The sequence below is a fragment of the Bos mutus genome, chromosome 3 (assembly GCF_027580195.1).
Source record: "Bos mutus isolate GX-2022 chromosome 3, NWIPB_WYAK_1.1, whole genome shotgun sequence".
In the NCBI taxonomy this organism is placed as follows: Eukaryota; Metazoa; Chordata; class Mammalia; order Artiodactyla; family Bovidae; genus Bos; species Bos mutus.
The window spans coordinates 3,811,951-3,825,535 of record NC_091619.1 but is presented as its reverse complement, the minus strand read 5'-3'; the positions used below and the strand labels follow the sequence as shown (position 1 = coordinate 3,825,535).

Here is a 13,585-nt window from a genome sequence, read left to right as displayed (position 1 = left end):
TTCATGCCCAGATGGCTAACAGTAGCCTCTGAAATGGTCTTTCAAGCCCAGCTTTTCCTTCCTCTTATTCCTTCTACAAATTATTACCATATGACTCTAACCCTAAAGCATTATTAGCCTTCGTTCTCAAAAACTTTAATAGCTTCCCCCTGCCTATGGTGTAGACTTCAAACTCAGGTCTGTCCTAAATCTAAACCTAAATTTACATTTCTAGCTTGATTGCTCTCTACTTTGTTAAGCAAATCTATACTTATTCAACCTGCATCACACATTCTTCTCTTTCTAAACCTTTATTCAGAACCTGAAGACCTGAGACACTAATTCTTTCCCTTTCTATCTAGTAACATTCTTTTCACTCTTCAAGGTCCTCTTCAAATTCTGTTTCCTCCAAAAAGTTTTTTCTAACCACTGCAGATCAAAGTGATCTATCCTTCTTCAAATTCCTATTGTAATTACTGTCTCTACCATTCATTTGAATTTATCATTTACCAGATCATATTGCAAAGGTGAGTTATGAGTGTGTATGTGTGTGTGTGTGTCTTATTTCCCTAACCATATATGAAATTTTTAAAAGGGACAGAGAACTTGTCTTGGTCATAGACTTGCATAGTGCTTTTCATAGTAAGTCCTTAAGATATTTTTGTGCCATAAATTCTCTCTGAAATTAAGTTTTCTTAAAGTTGCCTCCAACATTAATATAGTGTTCGAGTCCCCCCAGCACCTAGAAAAATAAATATTAACATTGGCTGATATGGAGATTCTTAAAACACCAAAGTCTTTAAGAGAAGAATAGAGAGGCCACCAAGTGCAGTGGTACTGAAAACTGTCCCTCTGTGCTTTTCCTGAATTGGCCCTTAATAATGGTTCTTCATACATTCTTCAGTATGATCTTGGTGTTACCAAGGTCATCATAGAGATGGACTAGGGAAGTCCTAAAGGGCATATCCTAATTGTTAAGATGAGGATGAGAATGAGAATCGTTATCATTAATAACCTCAGAAATAACTAGCATTTGGGGAGTTGGTGATGGACAGGGAGGCCTGGTGTGCTGCAATTCATGGGGTCGCAAAGAGTCGGACACGACTGAGCGACTGATCTGATATGATCTGATCTGATTTTGCCTTGATGGTCAACAAAGAGTTTCCACTCATATATGATTTTTCTGATCACTAATTAGATAAGCAAATTTTATAGTTACTATTGCCATTCTGTAGATGAAGAAACTGAGACTCAGAAAAGCCTTGTGACTTAATTAAAGTTGACCAGCTCATATGTAGAAGTAGCAGCTATGGCTGCTCATAGCACCTATGACTTCATCCTCCCTATCTTTTCTTTGCCTGCTGTCGTTTTGTGGGTGCCTCATACCTCCGTTGGGTGTTCAAAGGTACATATTATGCTTGTGCAAGCCCTACACTTTTTCTCAGAAAGCCCAGGAGTCTTACCAGCAGCACCACAGCACAAAATAGTAAAAGGACTTCCTCTAGCTTAGCTATCTGACACCCTGACTGTTTGATACCCAAGCACCACTTCCTGAATGACTCGCAAGAGGAGACAAGATATACTTCAAAAAGCAACACCACCCACCAACCATTCTGTGGCTGCACAACTGCCCTCCTACTAAGATCTCAGCCTTAGTAAACTGCCCACCATTTCCTGGGATTTGACGAGAAAACCCACCAGAATTATGAGTCTATGGAACCCCCACCTTTTCCATCTTCTCACACTGAACCTGAATCCAAAGAGTGAAATGGAAATTAGGCACAAGGACTTGATATTAAAAAAAAGAAAAAAACCTTGTGAGATTTGGCACCAGGGCCAGTTGTACACTTTGTGGAACCCAGTAGAATATGAAAATATAGGGTCTTTTTACAAGTAATATTAAGAAGTTCATGACAACACAACAGCATTAAATCAAATTCAGGTCCTTCTGAGCTCAAGTCTCTGTACCCTGCACAGGTCACATGTCCAGTTGGGGACATTCAAGGATTCAGGCTGGGACACTCCAAGTGCCGTTCTACCAGATCTCATCAACACAGTGGCAGAGCTTATCTGGGGAGAATTAACCTTCAAGGAATGGATTTTGGCTAACTCTGACTCCTGCCACCAAAGACAAGCTTAGTCTCGCTTTCTGTTCCCCCAGTAGTTTGGTTGCTATTGTTTTACTGTTTAGTACTCATCATATTGTATTACTGTCTGCATGCATGCACATGCATCTTATTCTCTGGGCTCTGAGTTCCTCAGAGCTGCCACCATGTCCTATTCATCCCTGAGTGGCACTTGTTTAGTCATGTCCCACTCTTTTGTGATCTGGTGGACTGTAGCCCGCCAGGCTCCTCTGTCCGTGAGATTTCCCAGGCAAGAATACTGGAGTGGCTTGCCATTTCTTTCTCCAGGGCATCTTCCCAATCCAGGCCGATTCTTTACCACTGAGCCACCTGGGAAGCCCTAGCACTTAATAAATGTTTGTAGATAAGGGTCCTTAGTCTCCTTCTTCTCTCCCACCCCAGGACCTTGTTACATCTCCATCTCTACTTAGCCCACCCCAACTAAGTCACCAGTCCTTGCCTGGGATATTCCTTCTAAGGGAAAATGTTGGATGTTCTGAAAGGAAAGAGGTTTATGTGAGCAGTCCCTGGCTTGTCCAGAAAGTACTGGGGTAGAGTACAAGAGTGGTCATAGTGAGACAGCATCATCAGTTTAAGAAATCCCTTTGCTTTTCTGATGCATCACAATGACTTGTATTCTCAGTGACCTTTATTCTTATCCTCTTTATGCCAAGCCCTGAATAAACTTTAGAGTCAGGCTGAACCCACTTAAGTGAAAAGTTTTGCTCTGCTCTTTGGGGCTTATATGCAGTCAGTACTCATCAGAATGGCCCTGTTAGTGTTTATGGCTGAAGCTCTTCTTGATTGGTCAGTGCTTGTGTCTATTGGTTATTAAATGTTTTGAATATCATACATGCTGGCTCAAAACACCCTCTCATACCATATAGCTCAGTGAGAATAACAGAGTAATGAAAGAATAGAAGAAAAGGGAGAAAATAACACCTTATAATTATATTGCTATTCATTTTACAAACTATGTATTAAATCAGTTTATGTTCATAAGGTAATGGAGAAGAGAACAAAATAAACTTTTAATTTTTTTTCTATGTTAGATTTTCATCCTTCAGCTTTATACTGAATACTACAATCCCAAAATTATTCCTGGATTCCCAGAATGACTCACGTCCCTTTCCTATTCTCTCTCAAAGTACCATAACCTTTAAGTTATTTGTAGTTACCTTATCAAACTTGTTCTCTTCGTTTAAGTTCCAGGGAACAGAAACCATGTCTATTTTTACTCTCCATTGTACCCCAGTCTCTTGACATCATGGTTTAAAGAGTAGAGGCTCAACAAGCATTTGTATTATAATCAAACTAATAAATACTTGCTATAAGATCTAGAACAAAGTTGTCCTTGAATAAATATGTTCATTCATTCATAAAAGTATAAATGAATAAATGAACTTTGCTTACTTCAGAAGTTGCTCCAAAAGAGCCTAGGCAACACATAACTGAATTTAATTTATTAAATCATCCCACAAATATTTGCTAAGCACCCTCTATGTGTCAGGTACTCATCTACAGACTGGAGTTATGACAGTAAGCAAAAAGAGCCCTCAAAATCACTAACTTGGGGCATATTTACTCCAGGACCTCTAAAGCACTCTCTGCCTATATCTTCTAGGAATAGAGGCATAAATGTAACTTTTTTTTGTAAAGACCATGGCAGCCATCACAGGCTCTTGTCCCCAGCTCTTCTACCACTTGGCAATTTGACCTTGGGAAAGAAAATGTTTACTATCTCAGACCTCAGAGGTTTAAATATGGAGATTTACAGCCTTAATCTCTCAAATTCCATCTAACTCTCATTAGAGTCTAGGTGTCTAGATAAATATGTTTTAATGAAATAGATTGCTTAAAAATTCACTGGGTATGGCAAAACCAATACAATATTGTAAAGTAATTAGCCTCCAATTAAATAAATTTATAATTAAAAAATTCACTGGAAACTTAATTTTTGAATGAGAATCTTTTAGAAAAGTTAGCCATCATAACATGTTAAATATGTTTAAAGCAAAATCAAAAAAAAGAGGAAAAAAGGTATCATCAAGAAACTGGATCAGCTGTTCCTCAGGGAGATTCAAGCCTGGAGAGAAAGAGAATTCTAAAAGGAGCAACAGTCAAATGGTTATGGTTTTGTCAAATGTTTATGGTTTTCTATTTATGTTCTCAGGTCTGGAAGCAGCTGGAAGCGACACAGACATCTTCATAGTGAATGGGATTCTGGGGGAGTCAGCTACTTTTCCCTTAAATATCCAACCATCACAGAAAGTTACCATCATTTCTTGGCATTCCAAAACATCTGTTGCTTTCGTAAAACCAGGAAACTTCGGAGAAGAACCCATAGTTACCATAACCCACCAAAATTACCATGAACGAATAAGTGTCTCAGGTCAGAACTATAATCTGGAGCTCAGAAATCTGAGGATTGAAGACTCAGGGATCTACAAAGCCGACATAAATGTAGAGACCTCTAAAATGACAACCACCAGGTCCTACAACCTTCAAGTCTATCGTAAGTTGTAGAAAGAGAGAAGGCTTGTTTTTTTATTTTTACTTTGCAATTTGCTATGTAAAAACACCTTTATTTCTGACAGTTGGGTTCCCTAAATCTTTTCATACTTATAAGTACTTACATAAATATATTGATGCTTATGGAGAGGGTATGGCTTTGCTTGCATTTAGCAATGTACTCTTCCTGTAAACCTTGTTTTTCTTTTCTATAAAATGAAAATAATCATACTATTTACTTCCCATAGTTATTGTGAATATCAAGTAAGATAGAGTATGCAAAGTACTTTTAAAAAACCCTTTTTATTTTGAAATAATTATAGAGGCATAGAAAGGTGTAAAGAAATGTATAGGGAGTGCCTGTGTGCATTTCACCCATCTTTTCCCAACGGTAACAGCTTACATAACTAGAGTACAATATCAAAGCCAGGAAACTGGCATTGGTACAACCTATAGAGCTTATTTAGATTTCAGCAGTTATACAGGCACTCATTTATGTGTATATGTGAAGTTCTGTACAACTTAGTCACATTAATAGCTTCATGTAACCATTACCATAATCAACAAACTTAAGTGGACCAACATCACAAGATTCCTTCATCCTTTACAGTCACTCATTACCACCCTCTTTCTCCTCCCAAACTCCTGGAAGACATTAATCCACTCTTAATATCTAGAATTATGCTACTTCACAAATGTTACATGGATAGAATCATGCAGTATGCATGCTTTTTTCATTCATCATAATTTCTTTGAGTCACCCTAATTATTGCAACTATCAGTAGGTTATATATTTTTATTGCTGGATAGTATTTCATGGTATAGATGTGCTACTTTGTTTAACCATTCACCTACTGAGGGATATTTTAGTTGTTTCTAGTTCGGTGCTAAATCACTTCAGTCGTGTGTGACTATATACAACCCCATGGACTGTAGCCCACCAGGCTTCTCAGTCTGTGGGATTTTCCAGGCAAGAATACAGGAGTGGGTTGCTATTTTCTTCTCCAGGAAGCTTCTCAAACCAGGGATCAAATCTGCACCTCTTATGTCTCCTGCATTGGCATCACCTAAGAAGCTATTCTAGTTTGGGGGCAATTACAAATAAGTTGCTGTGAATATTTGTGTACAAGTTTCTACATTAAATGACTTTCTGTTTCTTTAAGATAAATGCCCAAGAATGAAATCATATGCTAAATCCATTTTTCTTTTTTTGTTTATTGTGATTAAATATATATAACATTTAACATGTTAATTATCTTTAAGTGTAACACTCAGTGGCATTAAATACGTTCGCGTTGTTGTGCAATCATCATCACTCTTCAGAACTTTGTTTTCCCCTTTTAAATAGATTCTATTTTTTAGAGCAGTTCAAGGTTCATGAAAAAATTGAGTAAAAGTACAGGAGTTCTAGACTCCTACATTGTCTATATCTCCCACCAGAGGGATACATTCATTACAGTTAATAATGTATATTGATACATCATTACCAAAGTCCATAGTTTACATTAGGGGTTTGCTCTTAGTATTGTACATTCTATGGGTAATGGTAAAATACAATGATATTTATCCACCGTTATAGTATCATTCAGAGTAGCTTCACTGCCTTGAAAACCCTCCGTGTTCTGCTTATTCACCCCTCCACACCACCCCTGGCAACCACTGATCTTTTTACTGTCTCAATTGTTGTTTAGTCACTAAGTTGTATCTGACTTTTTGCGACCCCCCATGGACTGCAGCATGCCAGGCTCCTCCATCCTTCACTGTCTCCCAGAGTTTGCTCAGATTTATGTCCATTGAGCTAGTGATGCTATCTAACCAGCTCATTCTCTGCCACCCTCTTCCCCTTTCACTTCAGTCTTTCCCTGCATCAGGGTTTTTTCAAAGAGGAAACTGTCTCCATGGTTTTGTCTTTTTCAGAATGTCTAGTTGGAATCACATAGTATGTAACCCCTTCAGGTTGGGTTCTTCCACATAATAAAATACATTTAAGTTCTCTTCATACCTTTTCATGGCTTGATAACTCTCTCCAAAACTTTTAAGTCATTTTTAGTGTTAAAAATATTGCCAAATTATTTTGCATTCCCATAAAAAATGTATGAATGATTTGGTGTCTCTAGCATTTAATGTTGTCAGTATATTTTATTTTGGCCATTCTGATGAGTGTGTAGTGATATTTCATTTTGGTTTTTAATCTTAATTTCACCAGTAGCTAATGCAAAATGCTTTTAAGAGGTCAAATATTAGTACAGTTATTATCACTAAAATTGAATTCACTGGCAGGTGTGTGGTGTGTTAAGCAGTGCTATTCAAGTTATGGTCTGTATGTGGCAGCATCTTATTGGAAATGCAAATTCTCAGGCCCCAGTCCTTACCTTTGGTGGTGAAGTCCAGGAATCTGTATTTTAACATTCTCTCTGGACTATTCCTATATGTGCTACAGTTTGAGAAGTGCTCATCTAGAGTTGCCCTTCAATATGGTAGTCAGTAGCTACATGTAGCTCCTAAGTATTTGAAAGATGATGAGTACAAATCGAGATGTGCTGTAAATGTAAAATACACACTAGATTTTGAAAGGTTGCTGCTATGAGCTGTGAACGACACTGGTATTCTTGGCCTCTGGAGGAGGAAAATTTGATTCAGGGCCAGTGATGAGGCTTGATCACTCAGAGCTTTTTGTGTAATACAGTTTTATTGAAGTATAAAAGATATAGAGAAAGCTTCTGACATAGATATCAGAGAGGACAGAAAGAGTGCCCCCTTGTTGGTTTTTAGCAAGGATTTTTATACCTATTCAGATCAGATCAGATCAGTCGCTCAGTCGTGTCCGACTCTTTGTGACCCCAAGAATTTCAGCACGCCAGGCCTCCCTGTCCATCATCAACTCCCAGAGTTCACTGAGACTCACGTCCATCGAGTCAGTGATGCCATCCAGCCATCTCATCCTCTGTCGTCCCCTTCTCCTCTTGCCCCCAATCCCTCCCAGCATCTGAGTCTTTTCCAATGAGTCAACTCTTTGCATGAGGTGGCCAAAGTACTGGAGTTTCAGCTTTAGCATCATTCCTTCCAAAGAAATCCCAGGGCTGATCGCCTTCAGAATGGACTGGTTGGATCTCCTTGCAGTCCAAGGGACTCTCAAGAGTCTTCTCCAACACCACAGTTCAAAAGCATCAATTCTTTGGCGCTCAGCCTTCTTCACAGTCCAACTCTTACATCCATACATGACCACTGGAAAAAGAATAGCCTTGACTAGACGAACCTTTGTTGGCAAAGTAATGTCTCTGCTTTTCAATATGCTATCTAGGTTGGTCATAACTTTCCTTCCAAGGAGTAAGCGTCTTTTAATTTCATGGCTGCAGTCACCATCTGTAGTGATTTTGGAGCCCAGAAAAATAAAGTCTGACACTGTTTCCACTGTTACCCCATCTAGTTCCCATGAAGTGATGGGACCGGATGCCATGATCTTCGTTTTCTGAGTGTTGAGCTTTAAGCCAACTTTTTCACTCTCCACTTTCAATTTCATCAAGAGGCTTTGTAGTTCCTCTTCACTTTCTGCCATAAGGGTGGTGTCATCTGCATATCAGGTTATTGATATTTCTCCCGGCAATCTTGATTCCAGCTTGTGCTTCTTCCAGCCCAGCATTTCTCGTGATGTACTCTGCATATAAGTTAAATAAACAGGATGACAATAAACAGCCTTGACGTACTCCTTTTCCTATTTGGAACCAGTCTGTTGTTCCATGTCCAGTTCTAACTGTTGCTTCTTGACTTGCATACAGATTTCTCAGGAGGCAGGTCAGGTGGTCTGGTATTCCCATCTCTTTCAGAATTTTCCACAGTTTATTGTGATCCACACAGTCAAAGGCTTTGGCATAGTCAATAAAGCAGAAATAGATGCTTTTCTGGAACTCTCTTGCTTTTTCCATGATCCAGCAGATGTTGGCAATTTGATCTCTGGTTCCTCTGCCTTTTCTAAAACCAGCTTGAACATCAAGAAGTTCACGGTTCACATACTGCTAAAGCCTGGCTTGGAGAATTTTGAGCATTACTTTACTAACGTGTGAGATGAGTGCAATTGTGCGATAGCTTGAGCATTCTTTGGCATTGCCTTTCTTTGGGATTGGAATGAAAAGTGACCTTTTCCAGTCCTGTGGCCACTGCTGAATTTTCCAAATTTGCTGCCATACTGAGTGCAGCACTTTCACAGCATCATCTTTCAGGATTTGGAATAGCTCAACTGGAATTCTATCACCTCCACTAGCTTTGTTCATAGTGATGCTTTCTAAGGCCCACTTGACTTTACATTCCAGGATGTCTGGCTCTATGTGAGTGATCACATCATCATGATTATCTGGGTCGTGATGATCTTTTTTGTACAGTTCTTCTGTGTATTCTTGCCATCTTTTCTTAATATCTTCTGCTTCTGTTAGGTCCATACCATTTCTGTCCTTTATCGAGCCCATCTTTGCATGAAATGTTCCTTTGGTATCTCTGATTTTCTTGAAGAGATCCCCAGTCTTTCCCATTCTGTTGTTTTCCTCTATTTCTTTGCATTGATCGCTGAAGAAGTCTTTCTTATCTCTTCTTGCTATTCTTTGGAACTCTGCATTCAGATTCTTATATCTTTCCTTTTCTTCTTTGCTTTTCGCTTCTCTTCTTTTCACAGCTATTTGTAAGGCCTCCCCAGACAGCCATTTTGCTTTTTTGCATTTCTTTTCCATGGGGATGGTCTTGATCCCTGTCTCCTGTACAATGTCACGAACCTCATTCCATAGTTCATCAGGCACTCTATCTATCAGATCTAGGCCCTTAAATCTATTTCTCGCTTCCACTGTATAATCATAAAGGATTTTATTTAGGTCATACCTGAATGGTCTAGTGGTTTTCCCTACTTTCTTCAATTTAAGTCTGAATTTGGCAATAAGGAGTTCATGGTCTGAGCCACAGTCAGCTCCTGGTCTTGTTTTTGCTTACTGTGTAGAGCTTCTCCATCTTTGGCTGCAAAGAATATAATCAGTCTGATTTTGGTGTTGACCATCTGGTGATGCCAATAAAATTTATACCTATTAGCAAGCTGCTAATTAGAGAAAGAAAATGCCTCAAAACTGAGAAAGTTGCACCAGGCATTTCACCCACAACATGCATTTAAGATAGCATTGGCACAAGGTGAGTTATCCTGGGTCATAAAACAATTGACATGAATCTTGAGGAAAGGCAGATTTCCAAGCAAATACATAGTTTCATTAACATAGCTTAAGAGAACATCTTCATAAGAAAAACGCATTGACTAGCTCAAGGTTTGACAAAAGTTCAGGCAACCACGTGTCGTCATGGCAACACTGAATTTTAAAAGAAACCTCCTTTTAATTTTGTATAGAGAAGGGAAAAAACATCTGACACTTGTAGTTTGTTTCTTCCTGCCACTTAAAAGAGTGGAAAAAAAGCGTCTGTTACTTGCAGTCTATTTCCTCCGCTTGGGGACCCAAACCTTCCTGCCTGTTACTCTCTCAATTTCAAAGTCTTATTATCAAAAAAGAAACCCATAAAATATCTCATTAATTATTTTTATATTGATTCCATGTTGGATATAGTGAGTTAAATAAAATATATTATTACATCACCTGTTTATTTTCACCATTAGAAAACCTTAAATGACATAAGTGAGTAACATTTTCTCAGCACTAATTTCTAGCATAGAGAATATTTGAATCATGTCTCAAGGATTTTACCATCTCCATCTTGCCCCACAGTAGAAAAACACAGAAATGTGGCTAATACAATTCAGGTATATAGTTAGTCCACTAAAATTCAAGCTCCATAAAGGCAGAGATTTGTAGATGATGTGTATCACTATATCCCCAGCTCCCACCTTGCCAGGCATACAGTGGGTGCTGCAGAAGTATCTGTTGAATGAAAGAATGAGTTAAGCATAGTAGTCCCGGGTCCTAATACAAGGTCTGGTGATTATAAGTGCTCAATTAATATAGCATAATTGAAAGAACCATACCCAAGTTGGACACTTCAGAAAATATCTGACTCATTCAAGACCTTTGCTTGTGAAAATAAAGAGGGTGTTCAATTTTTATGATATTTGTTTTCATCCCTTTATATGTTTAGTTTTACCCACTCAGTCTTTAGATGTTTTACCATCTGTAGTTAAGGCTGCTGCTGCTAAGTCGCTTCAGTCGTGTCTGACTCTGTGCAACCCCATAGATGGCAGCTCACCAGGCTCCCCATCCCTGGGATTCTCCAGGCAAGAACACTGGAGTGGGTTGCCATGTCCTTCTCCAATGCATGAAAGTGAAAAGTGAAAGTGAAGTCACTCAGTCGTGTCCGACTCTTCACAACCCCATGGACTGCAGCCTACCAGGCTCCTCCATCCATGGGATTTTCCAGGCAAGAGTACTGGAGTGGGTTGCCATTGCCTTCTGCTGTAAAATCTTAGAGAATTCCCATACAACAAAATCTGTGCTTTTGGAATAGTAAGCTGAGAAGACAAAGAGAAAAAACTGACATTTACTGGACAGTACTTGACTGACATTCTACTAATTTTTAAAAATACATAAAGATTATACATATTTAGGCAACATACGCACAAAAGATAATACAGTGAAATGCAACTCTCCCTTCTCAGGGGCAGTCACTCTTATCAGTTTATTTTGCCTCTTCAATAGAAAATTAAAGTACATATGAGCATAAATAGAGTGATGATAGATAGACAAATTGATGGATAGTAGAGTGGTCTATCTGTGTAATAACTCATTTAATCCTCTCAACCACCCTAGCTAGAGAAATTTGTTGTCCCCACATTAAAATTGAGGGAGCTGAAGCTCAGTACCACTGGATACCTTCTTCACAATTTTATAGTTAGAGAACAGTGGAGCCTGGATTCTGAAGCTGATCTCCAATGGCCTCCCCATTCTTTGACTTGGAAAGATGAAAGCCTGTCAGCCACAACTCTGATCTTCACTGCCCATCAGATTTGTGTAGGATATGTTGGGGGAGTGTGTAATTTCCTCGGTTCTGACTCACTGCAGCAAAGATTTGAAATGGTAGACCAGTGTTACAGCTCAGTTACAGCTGTTTTATTTGGCAGTCAAAGGATAGTACACCCTCAAGGTGTGAAGGTGGGCTGACCCAAAAGGAGAGAGGCTCAATCTTGGCTCCCCTTTTTAAATGTTTTGTCTCCTCCCCTTGAGCCTGCTCTATGTAAATTGGGCTAGCCAGGAAGGCTGTTTGTTTCACCTGAGGTTCTCACTCCAGTCCTCAGATTTTCTTTTGTTTCATTTTTGTGGGCTTTTCCCTTTCTTTGTCTTTTAGCCACCACCATTTTGGACCCCTTTTTCCTATTCTAACTACCTAACATTCCCCCCTCAAGAGGTGGGTGGCCCAATTCTTTGGGAATAGGGCGTCGAGGTCTCTCTGGCTACTTCCTGCTGAGCTGGGACACCAAAGGGCATTGGGCCTTCCCCTCTTGCTTATCGCAATCCTCAGAGTCCTTATAGCGGTGTCCATCTAAGGGTGAGTGATATTTCCCATGGTCAGGTATAGTTTTATACATCCTTGTTGAATTGGCACCGCATGTTGTAGCTTGTTGACTTGAGCAGAGATAAAATGGGTTAGACAATTGATAATACATGGAGCAATCATAAGCAGCATCAAATGGTGATAACAGGGATTAGTAGGGATATTAGCCAACTCCAAATCCTCCCTTGCCACGAGAAGGATTCCCAAGGAGAGATTGTAGCCACCCCAAGAATTCTCCAGCTCGTTTTTTGAGATCCCATAGGATCTGAATGTTTTTCTTGAGGACTGTGAGACTTTCTTTAACTTGGCTGGAGGTATTTACCCAGAAACAACACATTTCATTCAAGATAGCTCAAGTCCCTCCTTGTTCAGGGATCAGGAGAGCTATCTCCTATCTATTTTGGAGTATAACCCTTTCCAGGCTGTGTTGGCTCTTAAGAGCTGTCCTGAGAAATCTTATCCCCAGAAACTTAATTTTGGGGGTGTTCATTAGAATGGCACTCATTTGTGGTCCTGAACAGTTTTCTGAGATCTTCCAGGGGCTCACAGGTGTATTGAGTGTCTTCTTCTGTTTTCTTCCATGGCTTGACTCATGAGTAGTGAATCCAGGAATCATGCCCTGAAAACTTGACTGCTGTGGGGGTAGAAAGTATTACAGCGTAGGGGCCCTTCCATGTGGGCTGGAGTTGAGTCTTTGGGGACCCATCTTTCCAGACTGTAATTAGGACTTGAGTCACTGAAGCATATAGTGGTGGCTCTTTAGAATCTTTTGGGTCCTGGTTGACACCCCACAAGAATATATCTGGTTGGAATTACCCAATGACCACAGTGTAAGACTCGAGGGTCTGAGCCTCTGGATCTAGGAAGAGGTCATTGGCATAAACAAAAGTTCTCACATATAGCATCTCATAAGGACTAAGACCAACCTGTTCCTTAGGGGCAATAGAGGTGTGGAGGAGAGCTATTGGTAAAGCCTCCTTCCATCCCAGGGAGATCTCCCGGGTTATCTTTTTATCGCTGATTTTAAGAATTGGTTGGCTCTTTCTACTTTTCCTGAAGACTGAGGCTTCCAGACACAATGGAGATAATAAGTAATGCCCAACGCTTTAGAGACCGCTTGGGTGACTTTAGAAGTAAATGATGTCCCATTGTTACTTTGTGATGACTTGGGCAGGCCAAATCTCAGAACGATTTCATGGAGCAGTTTTTTACCATCTCCTTGGCCTTCTCAGTCTGGGTGGGAAAACCTTCAATCCATCCTGTGAATGTATCTATCATGATTAGTAGGATATTTATACCCTTGAGAAACTGGCATCTGGGTGAAGTCCATCTGCCAGTCCTTTTCTGGCTAGGTCCCACACCGTTGGACAGGCTGGGCCAGCTGGGGTCTTTGAGCTTCTTGGGGATTGTTTAATTGGCAAGTGGGACAAGAGGAGGCCAATCGC

General features: G+C 39.8%; 1 protein-coding gene across 3 annotated transcripts in view; it reads left to right on the top strand.

Moving 5' to 3' along the window:
- CD84 (CD84 molecule) overlaps positions 1 to 13,585 on the top strand; it is a 48,421-nt gene that overhangs the window by 12,551 nt on the left and 22,285 nt on the right. For 2 of the 3 annotated variants that reach the window (XM_070366090.1, XM_005903896.3), the window contains exon 2: positions 4,279 to 4,620. The exons of the other annotated variant lie outside the window; for it this stretch is intronic. In XM_070366090.1, coding sequence (XP_070222191.1) covers positions 4,279 to 4,620 — 342 coding nt within the window. The remainder of the gene's footprint in view (positions 1 to 4,278; positions 4,621 to 13,585) is intronic. 3 annotated transcript variants of the gene reach the window in all.